This window comes from Perissodus microlepis, chromosome 14 (genome assembly GCF_051167445.1).
Source record: "Perissodus microlepis isolate ML-2025 ecotype Zambia chromosome 14, ASM5116744v1, whole genome shotgun sequence".
In the NCBI taxonomy this organism is placed as follows: Eukaryota; Metazoa; Chordata; class Actinopteri; order Cichliformes; family Cichlidae; genus Perissodus; species Perissodus microlepis.
The window spans coordinates 4,567,400-4,590,543 of NC_140474.1; the positions used below are offsets into that span (position 1 = coordinate 4,567,400).

General features: G+C 40.5%; 1 protein-coding gene across 1 annotated transcript in view; it reads right to left on the reverse strand.

Annotated features, from left to right (window-relative positions):
* Positions 1 to 204: 204 nt before the first annotated feature.
* Positions 205 to 23,144, reverse strand: part of LOC146373241 (glycerophosphodiester phosphodiesterase domain-containing protein 5-like) — a 45,535-nt gene continuing 22,595 nt past the window's right edge. The window contains exons 4-17 of the mRNA XM_084950816.1: positions 22,965 to 23,068; positions 21,771 to 21,864; positions 20,966 to 21,025; positions 20,763 to 20,861; positions 20,491 to 20,584; positions 16,805 to 16,950; positions 15,018 to 15,100; positions 13,282 to 13,432; positions 12,800 to 13,018; positions 12,461 to 12,618; positions 10,784 to 10,931; positions 8,671 to 8,753; positions 7,582 to 7,661; positions 205 to 5,380 (exon numbers count right to left, since the gene is read on the reverse strand). Of these exons, the coding sequence (XP_084806942.1) occupies positions 5,274 to 5,380; positions 7,582 to 7,661; positions 8,671 to 8,753; positions 10,784 to 10,931; positions 12,461 to 12,618; positions 12,800 to 13,018; positions 13,282 to 13,432; positions 15,018 to 15,100; positions 16,805 to 16,950; positions 20,491 to 20,584; positions 20,763 to 20,861; positions 20,966 to 21,025; positions 21,771 to 21,864; positions 22,965 to 23,068 (1,626 nt within the window). The 3' untranslated portion in view covers positions 205 to 5,273. The remainder of the gene's footprint in view (positions 5,381 to 7,581; positions 7,662 to 8,670; positions 8,754 to 10,783; positions 10,932 to 12,460; positions 12,619 to 12,799; positions 13,019 to 13,281; positions 13,433 to 15,017; positions 15,101 to 16,804; positions 16,951 to 20,490; positions 20,585 to 20,762; positions 20,862 to 20,965; positions 21,026 to 21,770; positions 21,865 to 22,964; positions 23,069 to 23,144) is intronic.

The window sequence follows — 23,144 nt, forward strand, 5'->3', positions numbered from 1 at the left end:
TTTCTGTAACGTGTGCTCTCACTTTTGTACAAAGCATTCAGTAAATTTGGATTCAACTTAATTAATTTCACTACTGTAATATTCAAAACAAGTATGATCAGTCAAACATCTGAAATACTAAAAGATTAAAATGTCTTACTAAAGTTGTAAACCCGGTCTACTGCTACTTTGTACTGCGTGTCTGTAAAATTCAAGAATCAAACCTTCTGTTTCTAATGTTTTAATACCAGGTGACGGCAGCATTTCATCAGATAAGTTACAGTAAAGCAAAATAATTGCTTTTATAAAATAAAATATTGCAGGTCAGAACAGCACAATGTAAAAAAACCAAAACATATTTAACATTTTGAAAGATTAGCATCTGAACTATGATACTAGTTTTATAATATTACATTATATCACAGATCACTTCTCAGCACCAAGTATGAAGCTCATTATTCAAAAACAACACTAAGCGATACATAAGATTTTAGATGCTCTCGCTCTTTTCAGTGATTTTTATCATTTAACACCTCAGAGGTCCCACTTTTAATGTTACGGATGTAAGAGACATTTACAGGCAAAGAGCAGCCAATGAACAGAACCTCAGTGTGCAGACAGGACCCCTCCAGGATCGACGTACCAAACAGACAGCCTCAGTTGTACCCGCTTAAAAATGTTTGCACTCCTGCAGGAATGAAGACAGCAAAGCAGAGACGCTGCACTGACTACGAAACGAAATCTTTCCAAGCACCAGATAATCCAGATCATCAGTCTTCATTAAAGGTGGCCTGTTTTGGACGGTTTAACCCCTCAACCTGGAGAGGCCTGAAGTCTCTGTAAGTCTTAAACTTTATCACCTAAAGTATCAAACAGGATGCCTGAATTCATTTTGTAATTTTGGCTGGACAGTTCTCATCTTTCAGGAACCATTTGAATTTTGTCTCTAGCATAAACTGTAACAGAGTTGCTTGTAAAACGGGCCCACTGCTGGGCCAAAGTGCGACGACCTGACTGCCTGCTGATGGCGCTGTGTGCCCAGCTGCTTGTTGACTTTTTTCTTAACTGAAAAACTGGCATAAAAGGGGGTTTCTCAAACACATGCCGACTTAAACACGTCTGTCCGCCCATTATTGGTGATAACAATCGATTTTTTTAAAACCTATTAATGATTAGTGGATAATTATTTCTGTATAAAGAATCCGGGTCTCGTCATAAATGCTATAACCAGCAAAGCACCGTAAGACAAATAGGATGGACTGTATTTTCAGGCATCAATCGCACAAAGCTACTCTCGTAGCTTTCTTTGGTCAAAAGTCACAAAATATCAACTACGTTTTTATGATTTTGAGTAGATTTTATTTGCAATTGGCATGTTGATAAACGTATTACACAGATTTATCTTTGATGCTGTTTGTTTGCTGCCTGTCCTGTGAAATTCCAGCAGTTCCTCTGGATGCTCGAGTATTACTCTCAACTAAAAACGGCCGTTTACAGAAACTAGTTAAAACATCAAGCTTACACAGCAGATCAGCCACTGTCAAACACCAACTACACATTCAGATTACAGTGCATCATATCAGGCTGGAGTCTGTGACTGTTTGAGCTCTTTAATCATTCGGAGGTCTTGTGTCTCCCTGCCCTCTGCTGGACCAAAACCAGCCCCAGAACAGGGAAAGCTGCAAGTCTACTCGAGAGCAGCTCCAAGTTTCCAACAAAATCATTTATTCAAATCTCAGAATTGATTAAAATTGGAGAAATTTGGCACAAAACCCTCTTTTGAAAACTACTGTTTGAATTTGCTAAGACACCTGGTGTCAGACTTCAACTGCCTTGTTGCATATAACTGGTAGATTTCAGCTGTCCTGTTTAATTCTGACTTTTTTGAAGATTTTTGGAGGCGAGTATTCAAATGAATTATCATTTACTGAAAACTGTGCAGATTTTAACACTATAGGAAAATAATGACAGCTGCCAGCGTTACCACGGGTGCATCTTCTGAGAGGTTGAGGGTATCAATGTTGCTTCGTTCTCCTCCATTCACAAACTGTGTCCATGCTACCGGCCTGCCCGGCAGGGTGACGATAACGTCCCATCAGGCTTTTACTGCTGAGGGGTACAAAGTCTTATTTTGTGCCTTGATTAAGGGACGAGACACTTAATTTACTTCTCATTATCAGTGTTACGACCCTGATTAGGGGACAGGAGGGGAGTAACATACAAGATTGGTCAAAGCTAACAAAACTGTTTCCGTCCTGTTGCTCTTCACCCTGAATGTTTAGAGCTGAGCCTGCAGACACTGACATAAAGCACTGCAGACGGGAGCTGGCAAATAAAGGATGGATAAAAGCACTGGAGGTACAAAAAAAGAAAAAACAGCAGCAAATTACTTTTTACGCCAAGTCGACAGGTTTTCAGTGTTTTGTTTTTACTCACATTTCTACACAGAAATTGGTCCATTAAACATGTGCTTGTAGCAAAGACTGCACTTTTAGCATAATGAGTCACCATTGGAGAATTTTTAGAAATGATTTTGTATTTTCTAAATAAGAATCCGGCACATTTACGTATATCTGGGACTCTCCACCATTTGACCTTAGAACTGAAGAAGCTTCTCGGATGAGAGGTGAAACGTCTTCAAGTAAACTTAAAGAAGTCCAGACGCTTTTCTTTGCAAGCTCCTTTGACTACGATGACCTGGATGACTGAGAACCTTCACAGACATTTACGTATGATGTGCGATCAAAGTGATGAAAAACAAATCCACTTACAGCAGAAAAGCCAAGGCCGCATCACCCTGCAGATTTCACACCTGCAAAGCTGACAAGACGCTCTGCATTTCATCGCTGAAATCAGTTTAAGTTAAGACAACACAGTACAGATTCAGTGTGTAGCCAGGAAATACTGGGTATATATTTGAAGACAAAGCTGATACTGCACTTATCACCTCATTAAAGTAGTCTGGTTTCTCTGACACTGATACCACACTTGGCACTGATGAGACACCAAAATAAAATTACCAGCAGCAAGTTTAAAAAAAAAACAAACAAACAAAAAAACCCACGTGTCGGGCAGTTTGTGCCGCTGGCACGTTTTACTAACAAACAGACTTTTCTTGCAGTCAGTATTCTCACATCAAAGAAAGTCCACAAGGCTGCTGAAAGGAGAGGCAATGAGGGAGGCAGTGTGACTAAAATAGAGCCATGCGGACGGTTAAAAGGATTTAGGAGCTTAGATTTAGATTCAGCCCCCACTTTACTCAACACAACACCATAAACAAGTTTGTTCTTGGTGGATCTGCAGCGCCTGCTCCACAATAATCCCCAACATGAGGTCTGTTTAACCATGTGATCACCTAACCTGGAAGAGGTGCGACTCTGTTCGTTTGAATTGCTTCAGTCAAGCCACTAAAGTTATAAACCTCTCTGCATTGCAAGAGGGGTTTTCAAAAGCTTGTGAGAGTGATTGTTTTGACAAACTGAAGCAGACTTGGGTTTGAATCTGAGTGCAGAGCAGTGGTGGGGAATATACACAGTCAGCTGCAGACATCACAGAGCGGTATTCATTCATAATGTCTCTGAAGTCTGCTCAAAGACTGCCCAACCGCCCCCGCAGGCCTCCACACGGAGACTCCTGCTTTATATCAGATAAGAAAATTTACATCACCTGGACCAAAGTGGACCCTGATGGATCCATAAACTGTAAAAGACTTACACACACACACACACACAGGGAGCAAAGATGAAGGGCTGTGAGTGGCACGTTGACCCAATCACATTCAAAACCAGTACAGGTAAAAAGCCAATGAGAGTCCTTGATCTACAAAACTAACTTCACACCTGGTACCATCCACCGCCAGGTGTGTTTGACACGGTGACAGAGCGACTGAAATAAGAAGAAGATAAAACAAAAGCTGATTGGATGCAGACAAACTGAATGTTTAGTTTGTCACCATCATTACATTTTGCAGATTCCTTGTAAACCTCTGCAGGCTGACAGCAGCCGCTGTCTCTCTCGAGCAGTGATGCCTGCAGCATGCAGGGGGAGCATGCAGGGGGAGCCTGCAGTAGGATGTTTAAACCACTACATTTATCTTAAAGCTCTAGTTATTAATTGCAGGTTTAGACTATTACTATAAAAAAATAAACCTACTGATTAATTATGCTATAGTACTTATAGATTAAGCTAACCAGCAATATATAGAGATATATGTATATATAAACTAATTTAAATGACTTTTTCCCCACGGTGGTAAAACTGAGATCTGACCCTGGGAAAAATGTCATGTTGGACATACAGCCAAAACATCTGCGTACTTTTTGGAAACTTAATATTACATTCACTTTAGTACACAGATAGATGAACTGTACCCTTCCCGAGCCTTTGGTTTACATTCATTCTGTCAGTCCAACAGTGTCGAGTTCACACACTGAATCTAGCAATTCACAGACACACACAAATGATAATTTAAGACATGGTTTAAGGTTTTTGTCTGATGCACCTGATGTCTGTACAGCTGAAAATGAAAAAGCACAGCTCATATGTAAGAGTCCATTTCATTTCTTCTGTGTTTACAGTTTATCACAGAGCGTCTCTGATCAACATTTGGTCCTTCATCAGCGAGCAGACGCACAAAGGTGACTGATGGATCACTGCAGCTGCAGACGTTCATTATTTTGTTCTTTCACCGTGCCGAATGACCAGAAATGAAAACGTCCTCATCCTCTGGTCTTGTCTTTAACTGTCCTCACTTTGAGGAATTTAATGGCATCATGAGATTACAGTATGGAAACGGACACCTCCAGGGCGCGTGTCCACAGTCCATTTGCTTCATCTCTGATGGGAAATGAATGAAGGCTTTTTATTTCCAGCTGTTCGTCTTCTACAGGCGGCCCACCCACAGACCGAGAGGATGACAGATGGAGAATAGAGTGTGCCGTCTACTTCCTGCTCTCTCTGTCATGACTTCCAAACATTTTTAGTTTTCATTTGTTTGTTAAAAGGTGGTGTCACAAATTTCTGTGCACTGCTCGGAGTTTTCCATCAAAATGTGATGACAAATGCTGTGTTGGCTGCTCACACTGTCTGTCAAGTCCCATCAATCCACATCGATTTTGTGGGTGTTAAACTGATGCTAAGTAATAGACTGACTATTATAAGCAACAATAATTAAATAACAAAAGCTTAAGATCAGAGAGTTTGACAGGCCTTCATCACACTCTCAACAAGGACTTTTTCCATCTCTTATCTGTCCTTTCCTGACTTGCACCTTCCTTTTTTAATCTCCCTCCCTCTCACTCCTCTGTGATGGTGGGCAGGTGAGGGGTGCTGGGTGAAGTAGGCATGCTCCGTAAATCAGGCCGGACAGTGACGCTGGAGATGGACCAAACATCGCTGAGCTCTGCAAAACAGAAAAACCCAAACAGTGTTCAGTGAGTTCACGACAACAGTTTATACTGTCACATGGTGTCAGCATGGTGGGAATTAATACAAAGGTGAAACTGGAGGTCAGAGGACTTAAGGAAAGAAGGAAGGACAGCATAAATGACGGGGTACACTACTGAGGTAAGTGCATGATACACAAGCACAAATCCTGCAGATCATTATTTTCCAATTTGTAATTATTGTACAGCAGCGGGTCTCAAACAGCGTGCTGTGACACAAACTCCAATCACAAACTCTGGCAAATCACATATTACTGCCATGTGCAGCTGCACAATGAGTAATAAATTACTTTTTTCTTTCAGTCCTTTCAGTAGGAAGTCATTTACTGCAGAACATAAAGTCACACAAAAAATAATTTCAAAGGGAACCACATCCTGTTTGGGCCATTCCTGGAAGGTGGGAATATTTTCAGTGTTACACATTAAAAACTCTAGAATGTGATGAGGGGATGGAGGAGATGTGCTCGTGGAACTTTTTGCGAAGAAAAGAAATTTTGTGTCACATCATGAAGAGTCTTCATCTGACAGTGAAGTCAAAAGAACTGCTGATGTGACAAATGGTAGTGAGGATCTTTTTCAGATATAACTACCACCTAAAAAACGCTAATGCTTCAAATTATCCTTATTGTGACCACCTCGGCAGTCTGCAATGTCAGCGAGGACGGAGAGAGCAAACAACTTCTGTTTCAGACTGACACTGTCAGTGAAAGATCGTTATCATAAGAGCTGGGTGTCCAGATATGACCGAGCCATTTTCAACATTTTTTTTTTTAAACTGAAGAGTCCACAGTGTGCAACCGTAAAGGCACTAGATCAGGTGTAAACAGAGATCAGAGGCACCGCCCCTCCAAAAAAGACTGTAGTCTAACATCCTGAGGTGTTTGAGGGAGAACGTTAAGTGGAAAACAGAACAGAGGCGATGTTTATTCCTCCTCTTCCACCAGCTCTGCCTCAGTGAAACTTCAGGCACTTCCTTAGAATAAAAACCAAAATTGAAGGAGTGTTGTTTTAACGTGGCAGCACTCACAGAGAAGGACTGAATCTGCAGAGTGATCTAAAAACAGCAGCTGCACTGAAACAGTTCAGAGGTGCACGACAAGATGATCTTGAACTGTCTTTTTAATTTTAAGGGGCTATGTTCTTGAACTTTTTAAAAACTTTCGTAACAGCTAATGATCTTTGTAGTTTCACAGAGTTTCATATGATTTCCATGGATAGTGGAAAGCAGTTTTTCAGCAGGAAACACAGAAAAATTCACATTAAAAACAGGGTTCATGACTCATACAAGGTTCTTGGAGGGACGACATGCGGGGGGGTCATGGGTTGAAGACCAGGGGGAGAGAGACAAGGGCTCCAGGAGGAGGGTCAGAGTGAAGAGGGCTCCAGCGAACACAGATGATCTCGGCGGAGTCTGACACACATGACACATACAACACACAGCAGGAGATCACTGCATGCACAGATGTTTTCATGAAATAGCTACAGTGTTGGTGGCTAGCCTGCTACATAAGAAGCTACAACAGCACTGTGTGGGTGACTATTTCAGCCGTTAAGCACGATCACTGAACAAAGTGAAGGCTGTGAGACTATCCCTACTGGCAGAAATCTGAGTGTTTTCCTCACATTTCTGACCATTCACCAACCAAATATGAGTATGACGTGTAAATCAATGAAATACCAAATTTTATTTTTTTTTAAAAAGGACAACCTAATTTTATGACAACATCACCAAACATTTAATTTCCATGTAGTAAAAACCCCTGAATATGTAACACAGTCTTCAATGAATGCAGACTAGCAGCACCTTTAAAGTCTAAGCTAAACCTCAGCCAGGATGAAAGTGACACAGATGTTTACATCTGTTTTCATCAGTTTGTCTTGTCTAGTTGCAGATTCACCAATCATGCAGAACTTTGACCTTTGAACCTTAACTTTCACTCACACAGTCACACAATAATGGAAGCATCAGGGGAAATAAAGCATTCAGTATTTGCCCAAGGACACTTCAACGTATCACAGAAAACAGGTAATATCAGCCATGACGGGGACAAAGCATGACAAAGTTACTGGAACACGAAAGTTGATGTTTCACATTTATCCAGCACTGTGTACAAAAACAAGCCACAAAAACACGAGAAGAAGAAAAACGTTGTTATACCTGTCCTGAACTTGCTGTATGGTCCATTCTCGTGAGTCTGCCGGCTGCCGGACCAGAAGGGCAGGCCTCGCTCTCTCCACCTGTCACACACACACCGCAAACAGAGATCAGAGCAGCAGAGCGTAACCTGGTGTGCTGCTGTGTTTACCACTGTGCTTTGAGGCTGCTGCATGTAGCAGCTTTGATGTGTACACATGTAAGAGGAGGTCTGGGCGAGCCTCAACTGAAGCCTGCCTATAAAAAGAGTGAAGGAAGGAGCAGATGATGAAAGGGGCAACGCAGAAAAAAAAAGTACAAATAAAACCACAGAGGATTTTCTTTGTGGTGAAGAGCATCGTCTGTGTGACAGGAAAGACTCCAACTCTCTTCATATCCTCAGTCTAAGGGCTGCTAGTTATAGTCACAAATAACTAACCTGAAAAAGCTGTGCTTGAGTTTACATCTAAATTAACCCCTCGTGATCTCGCTGTGAACACAATCTCATGACAAATTCAGTTTGAGCTGATAAAACAAATCATGGTTGAATATTTGAAAGCACAAAAAAGGCAGCTTCTTTAAATAAAAAGGAGCATTTATCATTATTAATGCTGTTCTTAGTAGCTCATTACTTCTTAATGTATGACTAGACAGATAATCAAAGTTAATAAATCTTTAAATGAAACTGACATCTTACATCAAGAGAAAACCAGCCGAGCGTCACATACTGTGAAATGTGTGCAAATATCAATAAATATATTTTTAGAATATTTTAAAAATATTATACTTGAAGATAATTATTATTTGAAGAAGAGATTAAAGTAAACAATTAGACACAGAAAATTAAAACATAATTTTAGGATCTCTTGAAGCTGAACGAAAAAAATATTCCGATATTATTTTTGTGTGAAGAAACAAAATGTTTGCTTCCACAAAAGTGAGCCACACCGACTCAGCCCAGCACAGCTTATGCACAGGTTATGGTTAGGTTTAGGGTAAGGATTAGGCATTCATTTTTAATGGTTAGGGTTAGGGAAACCATTATGTCAATGAAGGTCCTCACTAAGATAGCTGAACGGGCTTGTGTGTGTGTGTGCGTGTGTGTGTTCCTACCAGTGGAATATGAAAATTGCAGTGATGAGGAAGGCTGACACCACATCAGTAAGAATCCACATCAGACTATATTCCTCTGGGGTCTAGAGAGACACAATAAAAGGATTTATTACATTTATTAAACAAAGAGTTCTGAGATTTGTTGGGTCACAGATGGAGGAGACTGAGTATTAATACGATTATTCAACACAGTGATGGTAAACGGACTGAACACTCTTATTAAAATAATAATTGCACTGGAGCTGGAGCAGGAGAGAAGGTTTATGTAATCAAATGCTCACAGGTACAATCTCCAAACACACACGACGCCTGCTGCACAAGCTTCAGTGGATAACAACAAATTTTAGATGTTTTTTAGTGAATTACTCAGAGCCTTACCTGAAGCTTGCTGACACAAGCCTAAAAACTGTTTTCATCAGGCATAATGGGAGGTAATTATCTGAACCTAAGGAGAGGGACCACAGCTCAGACACTTCCCTTCTGCTTCTCTGTCATTAGCACATGGAGATCTGTCTCCTCGGGAGCTGCTGCCAGTCCCCTCACAGGCCTTCACCAAACTGCAGCCTCAGTTCATCCTTACACAATCTGCCATTATCTTCTACAAATGCTTTCATATCTAACAGAGTATGTGGTGCCAGCTTGTGAATAACTCTTTAATGAAGCATGCAATATATTACATGTAAATGCTTGTAACCAAATCCTATTACTTTTAACAGTTTCTAAGTTCTGGTTTCTTTAACCTCCTAAGACCCGAACTCTTTCACGGCATGCATTTTTAATTTATCTTTTCTATTTGGGCTGATTGGGACCCGATGAATGGAAAAACAAAGAATTATCTTTTTACCTTATTTTGCTCTACAAGGGCCTGACATCCACATATGAGCACATTCATTTTAAATTTTGATAGAACAGTGGTAGTATAATGTCCTCGTAAGTGGATATCAGTAGGGATGGGTACCGGTATCCGGTGCCATAATGGCACTGGTTCTGACATAAACGGTAGTAACCAGACCAAAAAGCAGCGCACATTTCGGTGCTTTTTTTCTTGAGAATTCACACACTTTGGATTCTAGCCAATCATTTTACCTTTCCAAGGATAGTAGGCGGGCCCAGGTACGTACGTTCTTTTAGAGCAGAGCTACAGATTAAAAATGCCCAAGGCGAAGCAGACAAAAGTCTGGCTGTACTTCACAGCAAAAGATGCAAACTCAGCAGCCTGCAACAAATGCTTTAAGGTGACACTGTGCAAAGGAGGTAACACCTCGAATCTGATGGAACACCTGGCGACGCATAGTGTTTTTTTAAAAGCCGAGAAATGTACCCGTATTTGATAGCTTGCTGCAAGACCGAGCACTGAGCACATCTACTGCGGGTGTGGTGCCTGTTATTGGACCTGGAGTTAGCAACATCCCCCAAAAACCTGAAGAGGAGAGTCCTGGCCCCTAGCCCTGCCAGTGTAGCAGAAATGATGACGGATGATGATGGCAGCAACAGCTGTTCTTCTCTGCGTGAGAAGCTTAATGTTGTTCGTGTGTAATTTATTTTATTTATTAAATTAATGCACGTAAGGTGAACTAGCAAACACCGTCGTAGTTACATGCAGCTGTCTTCTTGTTTGATGGCAGATACTCCCTTCACCCTGGCCAAAAAGGCTAAAATGACCAAAGAAAAAGTGGAAAACAGCTAAACATGAGAGGTTTTTGGACAAATTTTGTGTTTTTTCCATTGTTTAAGCACTGCTTCCAGCCAAGAGTGATACCATATATGCCCTATAGCTGCAGAAAAGGCTAACATTGTTATCTTTTTACAAAAAAAACAGCTAAACATGAGAGGTTTTTGGACAACGTTTGTGTTCTTCATTCTTTAAGCACCGGTCACCGGTTCGAGCACTGTTTAAGCACCGGCACCATTTCAAAACTACCGGTTTGGCACCGGTATCAGATAAAACCTAAACGATACCCATCCCTAGATATCAGGCCCTTGTAGAGCAAAATTTAGTATTTTGGCCTAGACAACCCAAAATTTGATGTCCACATATGTGGACGCCAGGTCCTAGGAGGTTAATAAAGTCTAATATGACTCATAAAAGAATTGGAGGTTTGAATCTGCTCACCATCAGGAACAGCGGCTTGTTGATGTTGGACAGGATGTGGATGGAGTTGGTGGTCACGGACTGCGCTCCAGCACACCAGGCCAGTGTGTAGAGCCAAGGCTGGCTGATCACATACAGGTTAGTGCTGATGTTCACTGACTGGTACTTTCTGGGGAGAGAGACAGAGAGAGAGAGAGAGATGCAGTTTAGCATGCCAAGCCTTCTCTGACAAAGAGACATCGCCTGGATGGGAGCGCATGCTGCTCTGAAACCTGTCAGCATTGATCGGGCTTTTCCAAATATGCAAGCTGCCAATTCCATCTGTACTAATGCACGCTCATACCAACAAAGACGTGGGCTTCTGAGGGATTAACTTTTCTACACATTTGCAGCCTTAAATTTAATGAAAGACTGTTACTGATGAAAAAGAAAGCTGTTAAACTTTAACTCTGGTAATCATACATTCTACTGCAGTTTTTCCAGTGAGTCAGTGGCCTGTAAAAGACTCGTGTAAAAGTTTGACCGCATGCTTTATGCTCTGATTAAAACCTATCAGGCAATAACAGTATGACTCATTCCACCCGTCACCTCTAGTTGGTGACAAATAACAGTTGAAACGTTTTCATGAAGATGAATCAGTTGTAACAGTGGAAGATTATTTCAGTCGCCTGTGTAAGTTGTGTTGAAAACTGTCTGTATGTGAGTCACTCCACCATCTTTCTTTCCAGATTGTTCTCCCACAGCTACTGTTAATGTACAACTACCTCCCTCTCTTATTCTCCTGTCAGCTGGACCCGTCTGTACCTCCTCCACTGCTTCCTTCACGCCTCTACTGAACAAATTCCTCTTTATCCACACTTTCCTCTCCTCACTTCGGCGATGAGCATCTCTCACACCTGCCCTTTATCTCCCTCTCACTTCCCTGAGGTTGTTCTACAAGCACCGAGATGGAGTCACTGAGGAAGCTGCGTCCATCTGTATCTGGGTTACATAACTGCACACATGCACAAACACAAGAGACCAATTCAAAATGTCAAGTTTCTCTCAGTTGGTATAAATAGGGTTGTTTTGCCACTAGATGGATGTGATTGCATAATTGAATGTTTGAACTATGTGCAGGCCATTATATCTGTTGTTGTTTTTCTAGTCTGAACTTACAGACTTGTACATCATCAGTGCTGTCAAATGAAAATAACCATGTTTAATTTGTATTTTAGAAATCCGATTTTGCATGAATAGTTTTTCTGTGGTGCATAAAAAGAAGAAACACAGAGCAGAACTTCCATCACCAGGACAGTGGAGATGGAGCTCATCGGGTCAGGCAAAACCTGAAGAAGCAGCTGATTGTGTTGCTGTTTGTTTGTCACAAAGATGACAGCAAATACATTTAAATAAATGCTATTATTTATATCTGCTTGATTATAATTAAACTCACAATTAAAATTGTGTTGGTTAATATTTGGTTTATCTTTAATGTGTTTTTTTGAGTAATTTATGCAAGTTAAAATGACAATTCAAATAATTAACAGCCCTGGTATTGGTTAATAATTCATACGTTTTAGCATGTGGCCTCTCCTGACACGAATACAACCTAAATCTGAAGAAACTCTGAAATAATTACCGCTGCAGTGATTAACAATCTTTAATTAAAACTGCCTAAGACAGACGTTTAATGTATGCCGTTTATCAGCTCTGTACCGGATCTGTTGCTGAGACATGGTGCTGTAGTGCAGGTTCAGTCTGGTGATGTGTCCGTCTGTCAACTCCTGGATAGAAGCCTTTTCTCCAGAGGTCTGCTGCAGGTGTGGGTCCACAGCCTGGACCTGGTCCCTGTCTTCAGATGGCAGCCACAGGACCTACAGCCACACATAACACAGTGAACACAGGAAAACACCAGGAAAAATTAACAATAGGAAAAATAAATGCACTGATTGTGTTTGCAGAACGGCACTAGACTGAAATCAAAAATATCCCCATTAAACCAATTTAACGTTATCTTTAAATCAAAGTGCAGATACGTTAATCCTGATCAGTTACCTGCGAGGAGTTGATGTGGGCCTGTACCACCTGTAGAGTGGTGTTGATGTATGACTGACTGTATGGGTGTCCAAGCGGTGGCCTGCGCAGGTCGAACAGTACGAGTCTACCACTTCGGGCCGCTACCTCCAGGAACTGGACCAGTGAGGGAATAGACTGGTTCTGGGCCTGGGAGCGGTCTGCCGCAGAGAGGGATGACACGGTGCCAAACGGATCCCTCTGCAAGTGAGAAGCAGAGTGAGAGAAAAAAAAATCAGGTGGAATTTCACCTGCTCTTAACTTAGAGGGACATTTTCTGTCTTTTTCTTTGGCTTAGTTGTTTATCTGTCTGTCACTGCCAGCAGGAAATAAAACAACATTTGTGAATTCTAAATATCTGTAGGAATGTGTTTCTTTCAGTAGTTTCTATACAGATGATGCATTTCTAAGCCAACAACATGCTGCTGTTGCTCTGTGTTGAGCTGCGTGCGTGTTGGTCATACCGATAAGAACCAATCACCAGCGTTCAACTGCTGCAGCTCGGTCCAAGTGAACATGGAGGCGTCGAGGTGTGTCCTGTTTGGGAAAACCTCCGCGATGTTAGTGGTCCTCTTCAGGGTGGCGTCATGCATCAGGAAGGGAACGCCATCAAAACTACAGACAGAAAGAAATATTCAGTGAGTCACAACACGAGGATTCAAGAAGGAAAAGTAGGACTCCAAGATGAAGGGTAAGTGATACAAGGGAAGAGGAAGTGAAGAGGCAGTAAGGATGACCAGATTCACTGGTCAGCACTGATAATATGACTTCATAACAACAATATGTAGATTTACAAACTGAACCCCAGAATCTGCCCTACAGACTTCCAAGTTTCATTTATTGAGCTTCAATCCTCTTTCACAAATCTGTTGATGTGGCTGAAGGAATAAAAAAAATTAATCGCTGCACTCCTACCAGAAAGCTCACCTTATGAAAGACATTATATAGTGCAGTTACACAACAGGAGCCCAGTATCATGCACAACATAGAAATACAACTCATTCTTATGAAAGCACCACCAGACTCAACAGCACTGGATTAAACTAACCCGCTGATGTTGAGCCATGCAGTGCTGCTGATCCTCCTGTTTTCAGGTTGTAAAATGGCGCTAAACGTTTGGTTGTAGGCTCACGGGAGTGCTCACCGCTAATTGGATTAGCATGGCAGTAATCACCTCAGCAATGAGAGGAGCGTGCTAGCATCTGATCTGTATAATTCAAGAGACTCGGCTGTAGTTCACTGATCACCTGATCTGATTGATCTGATCATTTTACCATTAAAGAAACGCCCAGAGGTAACAGTCAGTGTCAAAGGATGCACCGATTGCAGTCATGAGTTTTTATAATCCTGTAATGTGAGGCTGGCTTTAGATGAGCAATCTTTTCGTGCCATCTGCAGTCTGGATTTTAAGTTACATGCCAGGTTCCAAACTTTCACACTTTTGGTGTGAGACACACTTATTCACTGATTCTTCCTATTGTCAGCAAACAAATAACCCACCAAATAAGCCTCTGAGATAAATAAAGCATATGCAAGCATATATGACGATGCACGCAGAAACTGGGGACTGATGAGAGCACATCCTGTCAGCGGTTATAGGTGGATGCTGGGGTGGTGGAGGGGTTGACGTAGCAGTAGTACTGACATATTAGAGTGAAAGATGGGAAATTTGCAGCTTAACCCTCCTGTTATGTTGCAGGTCAGATTGACCCAGAACAGAAGAGATGTCACATGTCATCTGCATCACTACAGAAAACGAAAAAAATCAAAATTATAAAAGAAAATTGTAAAATAATCAATGCCAGTGTTTCTGACACTTTTGGATGAGTAAATTTGCCCCGGGTCAAATTAACCCAGGAGCATAATTGGTGTTCCTGGAAACCAACATAACAGGAGGGTTAAGAAAGAAAGACTGATACACTTGTTATGGGCATCCAATACGACGCAGCTCAAGTGGTGCATCTGAACTAGCTTGAACCAGCAGTTATCCTCAGCACCATCAGACCTGCTGGGACATTTTACTTTAAGTAACTCTGTAACACTGAGACTGGTCCTTGTAATCAGGAAGTCAAGTTTATAATGAATTTTGTAGATTAAATTCAAAATCTATCTGTATTTACAGCAGTGACATTACTGTGTACAATTCACATGCTCCATAAATAAAAGAGTGAGATAAGAAAAAATCAGTAGGATGACACACCTGATGGTGACATCAGTCTCCAGTCCTTCTCCTCCAGCTTCCACTGCCTTCTCAAAAGACATCACAGTGTTCTCCGGAGCGAGCTACAGAAAAACAAGCAACAATTTCAGAAGGGATTGTTGGAATGGAATTATTTGAAGTGCCTCAATTCTATGCTTTATATTAACTAAAATGCCATATAACCATAATGTGCAGTATTAAGTCGACACGGCCCTGAAAATAAAGGCATTAGACTACGTGTCCTTGGGGGTAGAAAGCTGTAGACTCTTGCTCACGCTTGCCTGGGAGAAAGTAGATAACAGGGGACAATCTTCTAGTGGAAAGTTACTGAAACACTGTTGTTTAGACTAGAGAGGGACCAGCAGATTGATTGTTTGATTGTAATTGATTGTTTATTCCGAGATGAAAAACTCGAAGGGGAGATTGCACTGTTTTATGATGCATGATACTGCTGATTTATAAGAAATACTGTTTGCAGAGAATCATGGCCTTATTTGTCTGATTAGAAAGAACAAAACATACTGCACAGGAAGCCAAGGTCATAACTTAGGCTCACTGAGAGAGAAAGACTGTGAATGCTTGGTTTGGAAGGAGCCGAAGCTATAAGAATGTGAGAAACGGTCAGACACTTCGAGATTTTGCCGGACACCCTCCTGTGCAAATCTCCCATCCAGACGTTTATGCTTAAAGGGTTGTATGGTATAAAGAGATTGTTGATTGAGCATTAAACACCAAGTGTTGTTCTTCTTTCAGCCCAAAGATCAAAGAATTGGGGTATTTAACAGGATCCAACCATCGCCCGGATCAGACATATTCTAACAGGGATTGCACACAGGATGCTGCAGAAGCAAAATCAGTTTCCAAAACGTCAATCTGGATATCAGCCTGTTTTCTTTTCCTCATTACATCGTGAGCTTTAGAGTATCTGCTGAGCTACTGGGCACAACTTAATATAAGCTGTTTATATTTATTTCTGATCTACGACAAGCAGCACAACTGTTAGAACTGTCACAGCTGACATTAACTTAGATGGAAACCTACTTCCACGAAAGAATTTACCTCCTATGGTGTCAATATAAGCTCAGACGCATGTTGAATAACAAATATCCACTTTCCCTGCTGCCACCTGCATGAACATTACAGCCAACAGGTGGATTTTCCCGTTTCACAGCTAGCCAAACAACGAGGAAACACTGACTGTTTAGGAGACAGAGTGAAAGTGGACAGTATATCTTTGGTTTCTTAACATGAAACTCTTTGCTGTAGCCAGGGGGAGTACCAAAGTGACCCCCTTAGACTTGTTAGTTTTAATCTTGTTTTCCACTGAGGTTCACTGGTTTTCTAATATAATGTAAGTCTATGAGCCGCTATGTTACATCTATGTAAGTTTGTGAGAGCAGGGCTTCATGGTGCAAATTAATCTTTATACACATGGTGTTTAATGTCCACTTTAACTCCAAGTGAAAAAATTTTTAATGACTTTATTTTAGGGCAAAGTCAAAAAACTGTTTGGCAGTTTATCTTTTAAATCCCCCATAAGTAGGATGGCAAAGGGTCCAATTTGTCCCAGTGGATGGAAATGCAAGGTGTGAAACTGCAGCGTGGATCATTGTTTTCTATTTTTACATAACTGCACTGCGATTCTTGGTGTGATGATGTCAGCGTTATGATGCGTACATTACCCAAAGGGAGGCTAATCCACAATCACACAAGTTAAAATATTTTGCAAACTTACTTTAGGAATAAACAAAATTAGATCAGATGATCATGGTTTAATTCAGCCTCACCATTGGAGCTCCTCTGTGCCCAATGAGAGTAGGGGCAGGTCCCAGAGTTCCCGCCTCTTTGATGCAGGGCGAGTACATTCCCAGAGGAACCAAGTAGAGCGAGAACAGCACGGACAGAAAGAGTCCCAGGACGGCCACCTGACGGACTAAATGCCACAAAAATAAATAAAAGGTCATGAAACAGGACCGTACTACTGCATACTACTGTCCAAATATTCTGCACATAAAATACACGCATTCTGCTGTAATTTGTGCAATTCACATGTAAACAAATCCTAATACTAACAAGCATAAAACATCACAGTTACAGGAGTGCTATGCAGTAGAAACTGGAACTTAATCAGGATAATATGGAGTAAATCTTTCTTGATAGGATCAACATAGTGCTTAACAACAGCAGCCATATGGGCAACACAGGGAAGTCTGGACAGAGAGCAAATCCAAAGACCTGAATTGTAGCCTCTTAAATACAGAGAATAATAATAAGACTATTCTATGAGTTTTTATAGTAACTTCATGCAAGACTGTGTATGGTTTAAACTTTACAACAGGCAGAATAGCATTTTTTATTTCTTCCCTGATGAATAAAAGATATCTTACCCCACTCATCACCCCACCCTCTGAATCCACCCCGAACACCATGTTACCCCAGAATTCGTCTGTTCGACACAGCAAGCTGACAAATAAAGCACCAGAGGTCAGCAGGATTAAGATTTTAATGAGGGGTAAATTGCCTCCAACTAGGCTGAAACAAATCACTCCACGTCTTCACTAATAAACGAGGCTCTGAGTTTGTTTCATTTAGAGAAACTCTGCAGGCAGCACCTCTGTTTATTCTGTGCAGGTCAAATTAAAAGGTGAGACCAGAATAAGGACTATTTAGACAGTTGCAGCAAAAACAATAAATCTGTAACTGTGTGAGGACTGCCTGTATTTAATATATCAATTTATTAGTATCAAGAATATCACTTATTATTGAATCAGGTTAATAAGGGAAAGAAAATATTTAAAAAAAAATCTTTGGTTATACATTACTGTGCACAAATCTTGAGTGACCCCACATTTCTTTATAATTTGCTAGGAAGATGGAAATGAGTGCAGCCACACATGTACAAAGCAGAGTTTGCACAATTGCCTTGTGCATGTTTTTTGTACATTAAACTAAAAAAAAAAGGGAACATGTTGTGTTTTTTGTGACCCACTGCTAATAAGAAAGTGCCTAAAAATTCAATTTAAAATGTGATCTTTCTAAGTTGTCAGTTATGTGTTGATCATCAAATTAGTAAAATATATAATTAAAATGTTGCACAAAATCCTCACACCAGTGCTGCTACTCCATGTCTTTCATTAGAGCATCAAAAAGCAGAACAAAGGTTTGGCATTTTGCACAGGAACAGGATTAATGCCCCGAGCAAGACAGCGTTGGCAAGCCCTGCTGTGGCCTCTATGTGTATATATATATCTATGCACGAGAGCTATGACTACTGCTGAGTCATTTGACCAAGGAAGGAAGGCCAATTTTACACTTCCCTGCTACAGATAAAAGCCAGATTTAAGTGGGACTTTTTGTGGTCATTGTGGCATTAATAGAGAGAGAAATTCTGCCCTTTTGGGAAATGTCAACAGGTGCTCCTTTGTCAGCCTCCCACTAAAGAGTCTCAGCATGACTAAGCACAGACACTCCTACTGCTGCACCGTCTGCCTCCTCTTTGAACAACCTGCCCAAAACCATCAGAAACCATCAGCTACTGTTACAAACATCATCAAAATAGAGGACAGATATTTTGCTTTTCTTTCACAGGAATCCTTACCAATGTTTAAACCAATCCTAAATTAAATAAAGTCATAGATTTAACCGAGTATAATAAACGCACTTAGCTTCAAAGTCTGGATTACTTTCTAATGGCCAACAGGAGGCAATGACTATGGGACATCCAGTTTCCTGATAAGTTGATGGGCCTAATCGCCAATAATGGCTCATTTTACAGGTTTTAATAGCTTTAAAGTTCTCCCAGTATCCAGTTTAACTTTGTCCAGATGTTTATCTCAAAACATTAAAGAGGACTAAGCCATATTACACAATCTGCTTCTGCTAGCACAGACCCCTGACACGAGTCTGCATCCTTCTGCCCGCTAAATCACCATAGCAACAAGAGAAAGTACCGACGGAGAGAAAAGAGAGAGAAGAGACACGGAGGTCAAAGCCATTCAGCAGAGAGGAAAGGACATGACACAAGACAGAAAGCAACCTGAAGACAGGTTAAAAGAAACAGATGGCAGCTAAAGGGGCAGAGCTGGCAGGGCATGAGATCAGAATGACCTCGAGACCAATAAAAACAGACTCAGTTTGTAGGAAAATTACTCAAATGAAAACCCTTTTGTGCCTAACAGTGGCTGGAGGGAGAGCTACAGGTTGATAAGCTTTGACAGAAAAGAAAGGATTTGCTCAGGAGTACAACTTTTGCAGCCAAAAAGCCAATAAAGAAATTCCCTAAGATCCTTCAGCCTTTTTTCTCTTCCAGTTACTGTACTGATAGGCTGCATATACCTATTTCTATTCTTCTCTCTTTCCCAACTATCTGATACTCTGGCTTTTAAAAGAGGACAGGTTCTAAACTGAGACAAAAATGTGCTGTTTGTTCCCTTTATTATAATAAAACATAAAAACATAGTTTTTTTAAAGGGTGTGGTTATGGTGTAGCATTATCAAATATTTAACTACTTTTCATGTGATTTTGATTCACGAGTTCTTCCATGTAGATCTACATACGAGATATGATTAAAAACCTATAACATCAAGCATATAAAAACTGAATCAGATGCTTAAGAAAGGTTCATCAGTAAGTGTTGCAACTGCACAATCACCCACAGTATGAAAGACATGGACAAAGCACAAAGACATCACCCAGGTTCTGTTTTAAAGCATCGACCTGAGTGTTTGCACTGTCCTCATGTTGGTGTTTAAAAATCAGATATGACGAGGGAATGGAAGTCCCCCACTCCTCCTTCCTTTCAGTTGTGGGTAACAGACATGGTGTCCATAATACAAATGGAAAAGTTCAGCAAAGACTCAAAAGATTCTCTTCTGAGTGTCTGGAACCCCTTCTTGGAACACTTTGCGAGGGCCAGATTGGACTAAACTGGACCCAGATTTGTAAACTCTCATCAACTCCAGCTTTTGGTACTCTATCCTGTGGTGTTCTGTGAAGTGCATGTTTGCTTGATTAATTGTTTTTTCTGGAACACAGCTGAGCCTGTCTGTTTTTGTTTGTTTTGGGATTTGTGTTGGTTTATATTTTGAAAATTTGAAATAAAATAATAATAATAAAAAAAAAAAAATATGATAAACTTCAGCGGATCAGACTGAGAAACTGAAGACACTGCAAGCTCCAGGAATGATCTTAGGACGGCCAAGTCATTAGTCAGTAACTCAAGTGATGAATGAATAAATTACTAAATTAACTTCATGCTTTATTCAGTTTGACCTGAAACTTTGTAAAGTAATGAACACCCGAAGTCTTTTCACAACCAGAGGAGTCGCCCCCTGCTGGCCATTAAAAAAATGGCAGATTTGAGACATTTCCATTTTGGCTTCACCCTAAGAAGGTTGAACCCATGTTTTACACCGTCTATGCCCCACCCGACTTTCACTGTTATTTTTAAAGAGCAAAAATCACATTCCTTACCTTTCTTGTTCATGCGAAAGAAATGTAATGCTATTGGCCAGGAAAGAATCGCCATCAATGACACTGCAGCCACATGTAGGTAAGGTGCTGTGACCTAAATATAAAAAGAAAGCGACAGCACGTAATAAACATAACTGTACAAATCTCTCTGCTAATATTTATGACTACAATAATAACTGTACAATGTTTAATAAACTGTGGTTAATTATTTGAAAAAAAAACAAAACCAAAAAACGAATCACTCCTTGCTGTGATTGGCTGGTGTGGCTCACCTGCAGAGAGAGGAGGAGAGTCTTCCATTCTTTGCTCCAGAGGTCAGAGAGGATGGCGGTGGCTGTGACGGAGAACGCCAGCGTCACCACAATACCAGACTGACAAAGAGAGGAAGACGAGAAAATACAACGTATGTGAATGCACACCAACGGAGACCTGAAAAACCAACAGTTCATGCTCTTTTACATTTCTGTATTAATACCTTGTGGCTCCAATGAAGGTACAACCTCTGGCCCTCAGAAAGCAAACACACCGCCAGCACCTAAACAACAGGTGCAGAACAGGCTTATTAGAGTGTCAGACATTAATATTCTTAATATCCAATATCTATTAATATTAGCGTTTTATAAAGCTGATTAAAGCAACCATCTGTTAAACCTTTAACTTCAAGAACTTTAAAAAAAAAAAAAAAAAAAAATCACATTTATTTTGTCCTGATTTTTTTCTTATTATTAAATTTCTTTCATGTGTCCAATAAAAACAGTCAAATATCTACGGATTTGATCAAAGCGAATCTTCAAAGCAGAAAGTCAACTGTTAATACAGATTTTTCTTTCACATGTTTTATATAAAAGTCTTACATAAGTTTGTCACTCTAGAGAAGAAGACAAGCTCCTAAATGTCAAACGACCTGCTGATAGAGCCCGAGCTACCGTGCACACTTGTGTCTAATAAAACGCTTTGAAGAACTCCAGTTAAAGTGAAAAAAAACAAACAAACAAGTAATCTGTGATATTTCAATGCTTTGCTGTTATTACATAACTGCAGGAGGGCACAGGTTGGTAACAGGAGAGCAAACAAACAGTCAAGTTGGTCCTAATAAGGTGTTGCTGAAAACTTGCTGAACTTTAATAAGAACATTGATTTAGCTGTAATACAAAGGTTTTCTTGGCAGCTCCAGGGAATTAAAGTGGCAACCACTATTTTCTTTCTTTCTTTTTTTTTATTGGTTTTCTATTACATTTCCAGGTTCCAGACGGGTTGAAATCTGAAATCGGTGTTCATACCAATAGCAGAGCGATGTATGTGAAGAGAGCCGCAGCAACAATCAGCAGGACCAGAGACCAGGGGAACCAGAACCCAAGATTCCCAAAGTTAAACCTGAAGATACAAAAGGACAGAAACAAAACTGTAGCAGCAGCTTCATGTCTGTTTAAAGTGTGCTTCATGGTGTGTTTGGTCAGTTTAATCCACACCAACTCTGAACAAAACATCAAACAGTCATCAACTGTGGACATTTATACCTGTGGACAAAAACTGCAACATTTCTTGGAGACAATTGTCATGAATCTGTAAGTGATGTGTTTTATGCATATTTTGTGTGTGGAGCACATGTTTAACCAGATAAAGCTGGAACAGAAAAGCTCTTTAAAAGCAGCAACAGCTGTATTTTTAACTTAAACAATGTTTTCTTTGAAACCTAACCAGGTAGGTTTTGTTACAAAAAAAATAACCAGTTAATGTAGTATTGTATTGTTCAAAGTTCAAAGTGTGAAAATCGGTGACGATTGAATGAACTCCCAAGATGTGTGTCTTGCTCATGAATCAGTGCATATGAGTGTACTTAGACTTATGAACAAATGTTGTGGGAGATTCAAATGCTTTATGACAGTTACAGCTGCTCAATTTGTCTTTTTCTGACTCTGAAAAATGTTTCACTGACGATTGGTTTTCAACTTTATTTCCTCCAAACAGCTCTACTCTTATGGCTACATCCCAACTCCATCACATAAAACAATGGATGCACTAAAAATTACAACAAACACTTGATGAGCGGTTGTGAAACTGAAGCGTACAATGCAACCCAGAAATGGAGACGTCTTCAAAGTAAAAGTTTCATCTTTTGTGACATTTTTCTTTCAGCAATAAGGAACAACTTTTACTTTGAAGGCAAACATTCTCAGTTACTAGTTTGCATTTTCTCTACTGCTTGATTGTTTGCAGACATGTCATCTGTGTTTTTAATGCAAACTATGGGCAAAAGTGACAATCTTCTAGCGACCAAAGCCATTGCAAAGGTTTTTGGTCCAGAACCTTGTTTGGGACTGATTTCACCCAGCAACAGCCAGCAACCTTCAGCAACCATTTGCCAATCAGTTGGAAAATAGAGAGTAAAGGTTTCCTCTCCAGACATATGTGCCTGAGGCAAAACATTAATGTGTGAGCACTTGTCAGTGTTTGTCAGTGTGCTCAGTACGAACCAGTCAAAGTCATTGTAGTCGTTCTGGGCTTCACTCCAGAAATAGAGGAACACAAAACTCAGGAAAAAGGTGAGGATCAGGAGGCCAAAGCTGCCACACTCCACCTGTAAAACACACACAGAAGTTCAATCAAACATCGCATTTCTACTCCACAAAAGAAAAAAATCAAATATATATGTA